Source organism: Nyctereutes procyonoides, unplaced genomic scaffold, assembly GCF_905146905.1.
Source record: "Nyctereutes procyonoides isolate TBG_1078 unplaced genomic scaffold, NYPRO_anot_genome, whole genome shotgun sequence".
NCBI lineage: Eukaryota > Metazoa > Chordata > Mammalia > Carnivora > Canidae > Nyctereutes > Nyctereutes procyonoides.
In genome coordinates, this window is record NW_026575042.1 from 12,221,935 (window position 1) to 12,233,070 (window position 11,136).

The 11,136-nt window shown below is 42.3% G+C and overlaps 1 protein-coding gene across 1 annotated transcript; it reads right to left on the reverse strand.

The window, feature by feature from the left end:
• Positions 1-28: 28 nt before the first annotated feature.
• HIGD1A (HIG1 hypoxia inducible domain family member 1A) lies at positions 29-8,826 on the reverse strand. The gene is made up of 4 exons (XM_055321642.1): positions 8,701-8,826; positions 2,678-2,792; positions 1,927-2,061; positions 29-1,039 (listed from the first exon to the last, which is right to left on the reverse strand). The coding sequence occupies exons 2-4, from the start codon at positions 2,772-2,774 to the stop codon at positions 990-992; spliced, it is 282 nt and encodes a 93-aa protein (XP_055177617.1). The 5' UTR covers positions 2,775-2,792; positions 8,701-8,826; the 3' UTR covers positions 29-989.
• Positions 8,827-11,136: the final 2,310 nt, after the last annotated feature.

Here is an 11,136-nt window from a genome sequence, read left to right on the forward strand (position 1 = left end):
TTTCCAAACTGAAATAAATACAAGGCAATTGATGTGTTCACTTACTTTACTAACACTACATTTACCATGTTATCTCCATGGAATGTAAATTCAGGTTAGACGAGAAAATTTCATGTATAATAAAGCATTCTGGAGTATGCCAAAGTTTGTGTATAAATGTCTGACCAAACCACCTTGCTGATAAATCATTAATCACTTCACATATAGGTAATTTGTTAACATTTATGATTCTTACAGAGAAAATAAACAAAAATAAACAAACTTCAAACATTTAAAAAGTATTTTTCATTTACCTTTGCATTAGTTCTTAAAATACACATTTCAATTTCAAGATGACATTTAAAAATTCTAATACAACAGCAGCATAAATATAACTCTGCAATTACAAAAAAAGCTAAACTGGGATCCACAGTTAAGTTATTCTCATGTTTACAAGTATTATTCTGAAATAAATACTACTTCTAAGCAGCTGTTATCGGCTTTTTGGGTTTGGTTTAAATACACATATTTTCAGTTGTGGGGAAGCTTATATTCTTTGCACTGTTCTGAAAGGATTAGAGCCCTAAAAACTGAAGTACTCAGTCTGCAAAACAGGCAGAAAAAAGTTAAATAGGATTCCTATATAACATCAAAAGCATGTGATATTCTGCAGCAATTGGGAGTACTTCAGAATTGGCAAACTGTCCTCTTTACAACTAATTTTAACAGAAGAGTTTAAGAAGGAGCATATTTTATCACTACATTTAAAAGTGACATGTTTCTTTTGTGCTAATTTGACTCCCATGAATGACCTAGCTAGTTAAATGGTCACAAGTAATTTGGTTACCAGGCAAATCAAACCTGCAAGAAAAAAATCCAATATTTAAATTACCATATTATTGTCTGACCCATTCAAATGATTTATTTTCAACATAAACATAAAAACTCACTATGAGATGCCTAACTAAAAAGCAAGCACCACCAACAAAACCAAGACAGCTTCTCTTCTTCTAAGGTTTAGGCTTTGCCCAGAATTCTTTATACATGGAATAGCCCATACCTAAAGAAAAAAGAAATATTAGTTAAGCATTTAAATATTTCCCACAATATTAAGGAGATTAAAAACAGTTCATAAGACAGTTAAAAGCAGCACCTTACTAACATGAAATATTTACAAGGTGAAGATGACCCAAGGCTGCTTATTCTTGCCTTCTTATTCAAATTTCTGAAATTCTTTTTACATGGGTTCCTAACTAGCTCAAGGCTAGTATGACTAGTTCAGACTACTGAAATATTTGTTTTAAAGAACAATAAGTACTTATCTTACAACTTTAAAAGGAGTCACTCTTGACTTTATTTGGTATTATTTGATATTACATAGCAACAAAATATAAAGCCAATAAAAGAATGTAATACCTACATTAAAAAAATCTTTTCAGGGGTGCCTGCGTGGCTCAGTTGGTTAAGCATCTGACTCTTGATTTTGGCTGTCATTATCTCAGGGCTGTGAGATCAAGCCCCATGTTGGGCTCCACACTGAGCATGGAGTCTGCTTAAGATTCTCTCTCCCTCTCTCCCTGTCCCACCCCTTTGGGCTCTTTAAAACCCAAACTTTTCCACTTTCAAAAATTCAGTAAAACAGCAACCAACCATATGTCTCCCAGATAATGAATCTTACTACCAACCCTATTTACATAACTGGACTCCAGTGAAATTATAAACTCTGTGATGAACAGAATTGCCTTTTCTTTCTTTAAAACTACTAGGATATATCACAGACTAAAACTATGTTACTATTTGAACTATTTTTATTAATGCAATTTTTATGTGAGAATAAATGTGACATTACAAACTACTTCAAAGTCAGCTAAAAGAATCTACTTGTTTATTTACAAAGAAATCTATTAATGGGAATTACAAACTTGAAAGTTTCCTGCAAAAACCTACCAAGAGTCATTGCTCCCACAACAAAGCCTTGGGCTGCCACACGCATGTGGATCAGGTGAACAGACATTTTAGTATTTCCCCTGCTCTTTAATTTATATAATCCATATGCGACGATTGCTGCAAACCCCGCCATTCCTGTAAAACAAATCGTCACGTATGTCATATGCATGGGGTCGGAGAACCAAAATGACTTTACTATCAATGTACTTTCTACTATTTTTATAAGGATGTTTTATAAGACTATTAATCAACTAACATACAAATTGAGTCTTTAGTTTTCTCCCTCAAAACCAAAAAACCATAATCAGCAGCAAACAGTAGCAGATTCGGAACGTTAAGATCATCTTCAAAATGTGGGCTGTGGGGCCTGTAGGTGCTTTAAGAGTGCCAAAGGAATGGTTCCTCTAAGTCCTACTTCCTTCCCTGAAGGGAATCAGTTAATATAGCACAGACTGTAATAAACCCTGTGAGTGTAAGCTTTTTTTGAGTCTTTTGAGTCCTTCTAGCAAATCATTGAGACTGAGGGTGGTTGAGATCACACACATTTAATGAAATAAGAGTCAATAAAAGAAGGGTGAACACACACAGAAATTTGTAAAAAGAGGTATATCTAGCCAATCTCAGATATTTCAAGAATATATGAAGACACTAAAACAAATGCTTTCAGGATGCGGCTGATGAACGAGTTGACACCACTTCTCCTGTATTAAAACTTACAACAGACTCATTAGAATATTAAAGTCAAACTTACCAATGGGAACAAATGGTGCCTCTCTAGCTTTTCGGATAAGTTTAGATCCCTGATCTTCATCATATGAAGAAAGAGAAACATCTGTGCCAGTTGACATTGTGACTGAAGAATCCTCCTGAAAGAGAATTTCCAGGAGGTTCTGCTATTAGAAACATCTAGAACACTAAATAGCTGGATGTAATTATTATTTTTTTTAAAGATTTTTTTATTATTTATTTAAATACACAGAGAGGAGAGAGAGAGAGAGAGGCAGAGACACAGGCAGAGGGAGAAGCAGACTCCATGCAGGGAGCCTGATGTGGGACTTGATCCCCGGTCTCCAGGATCACACCCTGGGCTGAAGGCAGCACTAAACCGCTGAGCCACCTGGGCTGCCCAGCTGGATGTAATTAAAACATTCTGGTTTCCACATAAAAATCTGGTAGGTTATCCTTGAAGTTTAAAAAGAATTTTTTAGAAACTAAATGTATTTTTAACGTGCAACTACCTTTAGGAAGAGTTGTATTTATCCCTATTGTTTTGATGTTTATCCCATACAACCAATTCCTATTTGTTTATGTTTAAGTAGGCTTCACACCCAGCATGGACCCCAGTGTGGGGCTTGAACTCACAATCCTGAGATCAAGATCTGAGCTGACATCAAGAGTCATATGCTTAATAGAGTGAGCTACTGGGGGAACCCCAATCAATTCCTTTTTAACACCACATCACTGATAACAGGGAAAGTTTGTTTTTTTTTTAATTGAAATAACTTTTGTCAATTAAAATAGTAACCATTGATATTCTGGCTATTTTCACCCTAAATTCAACTTAACATCTTCACTCAAACCAAACTAAATACTCCTTACTGTCTCTTCAAACCATGCTGAATATCCTAAATGCTTCTAAGTGTAGTTTTTATTGGTTACAAACGAGACTGACTCCAACATGGCATCTGGCTTCCATTCTGACCTCTGATATGGTTCCTAACCTATTACACTAATCTCTATTATTGATGGTGGTTGTTTTGGGGAAAAGATTATAGCCTTTCTAAACAACCAAAACTTCTACTTAGCTCATTATTTACTTCTTCTCTCTCTCTTTTTTAAAGATTTTATTTATTTATTCATAGACACAGAGAGAGAGGCAGAGACACAGAGAGAGAAGCAGGCTCCATGCAGGGAGCCTGATGTGGGACTCGATCCTGGGTCTCCAGGATCACACCCCAGGCTGCAGGTGGTGCCAAACTGCTGCGCCACCGGGGCTGCCCTCATTATTTACTTCTTTTAAGGACAAAGCTTTTATATTAAATACTATTGCTAGAAACGCCTCTTTTTAAGTATAATATTCAATTGAACATAATATAGCCTTTTAATTTTTTTTTTACTTAGGGTTACTATTTTTAACATCACTGCAGCAAAAGAAAGGAAAAGAAGAAAAGAAAAGAAAAGAAAAGAAAAGAAAAGAAAGGAAAAGAGAACGACCCTGAGGATCTTCTTAATGAATGAATACCTCCTAAATTTCAGCTCTCCTTTCCTTTACATACACTGTATTCCCTGGGCCTCCCTCTTAAAATTATCTACCTTCTTTTATATTACTCCTTTAAGCAGTACCAAAAAAAGGCAATATATTAGCCTGATCATTATATGGATAAGGGGGCAGGAAAAAAAAAAAAAGATTCATTTCCATGACCATAGAGACCAAAAAAGGCTCCATTCTCCTTTTACATAGGAAGCTATTTAATAGGTGTTTCATAATAACAAGAAAACAAATTCAGTTTCACCTTGGTCGCAATAAATATGTATATACTTCCTTCTTCACTGAGCTGATTTAAACTGCCTGTAAACGTTACCCACAGATAAAAGGGAGTCAAGCATAGTATGTTAAGGGTACAAGTCTGATTAGTGTTAGTTACAATAAACTCAAAAGTCAACTGCCCATCCCACTACCCACATAACATCTTACCTTCACTTCTGGGTTTTTCATGTACATCATGCATCATACTGCCTTCAATAAAAACTCTCATTCAACACTTTGCTATTCCAGGGTTTTAAGTAGAGGTAGGACCCTCAAAGAAAATCCAACTCTAAGGGAGGCATAGTGCTGAGTCTGAAAAGTGAAATCATCCTTCCAAGCCCCCATCCCTATTGGGAAGAATACCACTGATCTGAAAAGGAAACCTTAAACCAGGGGAGTTGTACAGCATCACACATCTAAAGTAAGAGGAAACTCTAACTAGAACTAGTCTTTCTCTTTTTTAAAAAAATATTTATTTATTTATTATTTATGATAGACATACAGAGAGAGGCAGAGACACAGGAGGAGGGAGAAGCAGGCTCCATGCTGGGAGCCCGACGCGGGACTAGATCCTGGGACTCCAGGATCACGCCCTGGGCCTCACGCCAAACCACTGAGCCACCCAGGGATCCCCCCCTTTCTCTTTTTTTGTACTGATACCTGCTAACTGACTAAAGCCCTACTTGCTGAGCTTTTATCATATATAAGGGTTAGCAAGTTCTAGGTTTAAAACACTATGTATGTGAGGAGTTAGAACAAAAAAAAAAAAAAACACTGAAATAATGTGATGTTAAACATTAGATATATTTTTTTAAAGGGACAGGATAGAGTATGATTACTTGCAAGAGCATAACAGAGAATGAAGAACTGAATTCAGGGTGTGGTTCTTTTAGCTAAAGTAGGTTTGGGAACTTTCACAAAGAAATATTTAAGACTGGCCCTCAAGAAAGAAGAGATTGGACTAGATGGAGAGATTAAACATTATATTTTAGGCTAGTGTATGCTTATTTGTTGCTTTCAAAACTAACCATTAGTTTCCGAAGGTCATAACAGTTTATAACAACTCCTCCTTCCACCTTTCTTGCCAATGAACCCCACAATCAAATCATATTAAATTTCTTAAAAATGGGGGATCCCCGGGTGGCTCAGCCTTCGGCCCAGGGTGTGGTCCTGGAGACCTGGGATAGAGTCCCACATCAAGCTCCTGCATGGAGCCTGCTTCTCTCTCTGCCTGTGTCTCTGCCTCTCTCTGTGTCTGTCATGAATAAATAAATAAAATATTAAAAAATAATAATAAAGTTCTAAAAAAGGTTCTCTATACTCCAGTGCCTCTGCACAATCTGATTTCTCTGCCTAACACTGTTGCTCCCTTTTCTTCATCTCCTTCAGATATTCTTTTTCCTAGCTAACTCCTCCCATTTTTCAGGTTCTTACCTTAACTGACTTCCACTTGAAGTCTCCCTGGACTTTCTAAGTTTATGATCATTGCTGTGACTATGCAGTCCTATAGGATCCCATGCTTTCCCTAAAAAAACTCTTATAAAACCTGCTAAACTGTTTGTCTTGATAGAATCCTTGAAGCAAGCAGGCCATACCTGCCCTGCTTGTATCTATCTCCACTACCTGCCATGATGCTTTGCATGTAGTAAGCATACCACAGAATATTTGAATAAATTTAAAAATAATATATTTCAACAATTAAAATTATTCTCAGTTAATTCATTTAGTAAGATTTAGTGAAAACAGTAACAAGTATACACATTTGTAGAGTTTAAGTGTTCAGTAAGAAAAATGCCAAACTAGATGTCCCTAAGTGCTTATTTAATTCTATTCATAAAAGAAGAAATGATAACTTGAGCAGGTCGTGGTTCCTTGCAGCCACAAGAGACAAAACTATTATATAACATAATCCACTTTTCAAAACTAGCACCTTTTGTAGATATATGCATTCTTTCTTTCTTTGCTTAATCATTCCTAAACTAAGAAGTTATTTGGGAATTATCTGGATCAGTATAACTGTTCAACAGGTCAACAGAATTTTTTTTCCTCCCTCCTGCAGGAAGGTGGGGATGGCAGTCTCTCTCCTATATATAAAAGAAAATCCACTCATCTCCATTCCTCACCTATGATACAGACAGAAGTTTGTACGGGTAGGATATTTGATCTGGTTTTCTGATCAGAGTAAGAATAAGGGTGTGGGGAAACCATGTGGTCATTATTTGCTTTCAGTGATTAATGATAACCTGTCTCTGATTGAGACCATCTTATGGCACATTTGAAGATAAAATTAATAAAGAGGAATATAAAAAGTCCAACACACACCATAGATTATACTAGACTTCAAATTATATTTTTATACCATCTCATGAATTCTAATATACCATATATTCCTAACACTCCTTGCACATAAGATTTGGTAATTCTCTAATTACCAGCTGAAAGTTTCCCAAGTATTTATGATTTACAGCCACACCAGTTGAAAACGGCTAACTTTTAAAGTATCAGGATCAATAACTATGAATCATATAATTTGAGAATAACAACCCAGATGATTAATCCATGCCAACAGCCTAATTTTACAGATGGAAAAAGGGTTATGAAGGGTTATATGAACTGCTCAACCAGAGAGGGGAGGATTAGAACTCAGATCTCCCCAAACAGTCCAGAGTTCTTTTGATTGACAATATATTGCCAAGCATCAATCTTAGAATGCTGGTAAAAATATTTGATCTGAGAAATATTAAAATCTATTCCTTAACAGAAATTTTTTTCTGCATTTTTTTCTTCGAATTGTAAAAAAAAAGATGCAAATCATTCCTAAAATTAAATGAAACTTTCTTCTCCAGTGACTTAACTCATCCACCAATTTCAACTGTGCTTTGAAATAGATCTTTTTTCACTAGCACCACTTCCAGATTTTCCTTTAATTTTCTCATCCACCCATAGCAATTGACCTAGATCTCTGTCAAATAGTTGAACAGGTACAAAAAGGGGCACCAACGACCGGATGATATTCAAAGCCAGTTTGAAAATACTAATTATTCTCTAAACTTAGTAAGATACCACTGCAGACCTTTCCAAATGCGTGGGAACCTAGAAATGACATCAGCGAAGATGAGCTGCCCAGCTTGAGGGGCTGTAACGGACTGACTGAAGGATCTTCACACCCTGTCATTTTGGTCACAGGAACAACAAGGGCTTCAAGTTTTGATTTTCCATCAGTTACCTGTCAGCTGGTTTAAAAGGACTAAAAGGCCTCAGTCTGGAGATTCCGATTCAGAGGGTTTCGGGCAGGGCCCGAGGAATCTGTATTTTAAGAAGCCCCCTTCAACTGACTCTGGGACACAAGGAAGTTAAGAGATTCCCCGATACAGAGTATTCAAATACATGTGTCATGCTGGGGCCTGGTGCCACTTCAATTGTCTGGACTTTTCAATCCAAACCGGTTAAACTCGAAAGCGCCTGGGTACTTCTGGAAGCCTGAGTCGTGAGGTGGGGGATTACCCCCGAGCCGGAACTAGCTGCTGCCCACACTCGTGATAAGAGTGAAAAGCGAGCAGCACTGTCGAAATTATTTCAGCTGCTCCCAAATTCTAGACCCGCGCTTTGCTTTCTAACCCTCACCGGCGGGTCTAGCTTTCAGGAAGAAATGTAAATCCCGTCACGGTTGCCCTATACAGGGCCCGAGGCCTTCTTACCTTCCCAGGGTAGGAGGGGGTCGACCAGGGTGGGAGGAACCACGGGGCCGTGGAGAAGTTACAAGGCCGTGCGGTTTCACGCCCTCAGCCTTTCGAACCTCTTGCCCTCTCTGCTCCTGTGACCTTGTCGGGACTCCACCGCCGGAGCGCTCGCGCCCCCCCCCCCATCCTTCCTCACCCACCGCGCGGGCCCGCTCTCCGGGAGGCTCCCTGCTCCGGGGCTCCGGGTACTTTCCGCGCGACCTGCTGCCTGAGGTCGGCCCCAACCCCCTCCGCGGGTCTTCCCTCTCCTCGGCCACGACTCATCCACGAGCCTTTGCTTCATCCCCTCAGCCGACAGGCCATTAGGCCTGGTCTCTGGACCGCCCCCACTCCCCCACCTCCATCCGGCAACTTTCCCTCAACCTCGAGGTCGGGCCGAGACCCGCCAAGCCCACCTCGCCCCGCTTCAACTCGGGCATCGCTCCCCTCCTCCCAGTCCCGCGGCCCCCACCGCTCCCAAGGCCCTCTCGGCCCAACCAAGCGCGACCCCTCTTCTTCCCGCCTCACCGTCGGGCGTCCTCGGCTCCCAAGACTCCCTCACGCTTCTCTCACCAAAGACAACGCTCTGCCCAAACTCCAACCGGCTTCTGGCTCTCACCCACGCCCGCAGTGCAGCCGGCTTCTCCTCGTCCCGCCCACACCCGGCACCAGCCAATCACAGGCCAGCAGTTGGCTGGCGAGGGTCCCGGGGGGTGCGTGCGTGTGCGCGGTGGGTGGGGCGGGGCGGGATTGACTGGAGCGACGCCCGCTGCCGGCTTCTCCTCGTCCCGCCCACACCCGGCACCAGCCAATCACAGGCCAGCAGTTGGCTGGCGAGGGTCCCGGGGGGCGCGTGCGTGTGCGCGGTGGGTGGGGCGGGGCGGGATTGACTGGAGCGACGCCCGCTGCCGGCTTCTCCTCGTCCCGCCCACACCCGGCACCAGCCAGTCGCGGGCCGGCGAGTGGCTGGCGAGGGCCCTGGTGGGTGGGTGCGTGCGTGCGTGTGCGTGGTGGTGGCTCCGGCTTCCCGGCCCTCGCGTGGTGATGGCGTCACGGTGAGGGTTCACTGTCCGCGGTTCTGCGGCGCCCCTGGCTCCGAGCCCGGCGGAACCTCAGATTTCTCTCGCCCTTTCTCCCTCGTGCAGCGACGGCGAGCACCGTGAACGCTGCGTTCCGAGCGCGGGTGGGGCGGGGCCGGCCCTGAGGGGTTTCGGCCGCCGCCAGTCCTAGGGAGGCTCGCGGGAGGGCGTTTCTGCATTCTGGGGCGCCGGCGGCGGCGGGGCGACGGAGCGCTGGTTGCGTTCCGCGACCCTGGTGGCTCTGTGCTGCCACGAAGGTGTGCGGTCGGGCCTCTCGTGGAAACTTTCTTGGCGCTTAACCTGTGGTGGGGGCAGCCACTGGTTGCAAGCATGGGGTCGCTGGAGCGGTGACCTCACCCAGAATGGGGGAGGTTTCTCTGAGGGAACAAGTGTCAGCGGCCCCTGGTGACGGGGAACTTCCGGGGACAGAGCCTTTAGCTTGTTCGTCTGATGCAAAGCATCAACGACTGTGCCATAGGGAATAGGTCTGAGTTAGAATCCCTTAATAGAACCGCGAAATGCGGCTGATTGCCAGTGCTGTGTCACACAGGTAGGAACTAAGTGCCCTGGGCCCCGGATTTTCAAAATAATCTGTCACATAATTGACTTAAGACACATGTAGGAAACATTCATGCTGTGGCTGATGAATTAAAAACCCCATACCTTAAATATCAGAAAGGGAGACAGAACATAAAGACTCCTAACTCTGGGAAACGAACTAGGGGTGGTGGAGGGGGAGGAGGGCGGGGGGTGGGGGTGACTGGGTGACGGGCACTGAGGGGGGCGCTTGACGGGATGAGCACTGGGTGTTATTCTGTATGTTGGTAAATTGAACACCAATTAAAATTAATTTATTATAAAAAACCCCATACCTTTATTATATTTGTGCTTTTCAGCTGCTTGAAGAAGGCACCTATTTTTTCGGTTCATTGCCAGTGATGTTAAATGAAGAAAAGCATAACGGATGCAGTAATCGGAGGGCTGCAAAAATAAGGAGGGATAATCAGGGACTTATAAGACGACAAAAGAGCCTAAGAGACCTGAATAGGAAGGCAAGTCATTAACTCCTGTGATTCTGGAAATACAAAGGCTAACAGCCGCAGTGAGCAGTGGGCGTATTCGTTCCTGAAGGGGGTTTGTACACATCAAAATAATGTTAGATAATTTGATTTCCAGAGAATGAGATTCGAGATCAGGGAAACTTGAGTGTTGTAAGCCCCAGGCTGGCCACCTAGTTGTCATGACGAGGGCTTCTTTCTCAAAACCCACTAAGATGGGGGTAACAGTGGTGCTGGTTAATGAGGAATGCACATAGTGTTTAGCGTGATGCCTGCGGTGAAGAGTGTGAACTTTTGCTTTAAAAACTCCTGTGCTTTATAATTGTGCTTCTGAATTGGCTTTCTGACATCGAAAGGGAATAAAGGGGAAAGGAGAGAAAATGAGTGAAAATATCAGAGAGGGTGACAGAACATGAGAGACACCTAACTCTGGGAAAGAACAAGGGGTAGTGGAAGGGGAGGTAGGCGGGCTGACGGGGTGACTGGGTGACAGGCCCTGAGGGGGGCACTTGACGGGATGAGCACTGGGTGTTATGCTATATGTTGGCAAATCAAACTGCAGTAAAAAAAAATTCCTGGGCTGTGAATTGTATGGGAGGAAGCAGACACTTCCTTATTTGTGTGAGAAATTATCTCTGTCTAATCGGTATATAGAAACCAAGATCTTGGTAAGTGATAAATATCTCAATCAGATAATGTAGATTTTTTTATAGAAATTATTCTGCTATACTTGATTCCATATTGTGTTATAAGAAAACAACAGAGACTACAGACAAACCATTACATCTTTCATAGCGCAGACATAATCGGTGACAAATGTACATCAT

Excerpts from the sequence above, each read along its gene's own strand:
- HIGD1A (XM_055321642.1), bottom strand. The coding sequence starts at position 2,774 with ATGTCAACTGGCACAGATGTTTCTCTTTCTTCATATGATGAAGATCAG. Across the intron at positions 2,062-2,677 it reads GGCACCATTTGTTCCCATTG|GAATGGCGGGGTTTGCAGCA; the intron begins GTAAGTTTGACT and ends TTTGTTTTACAG. Across the intron at positions 1,040-1,926 it reads TGTGGGAGCAATGACTCTTG|GTATGGGCTATTCCATGTAT; the intron begins GTAGGTTTTTGC and ends TTTTTTCTTTAG.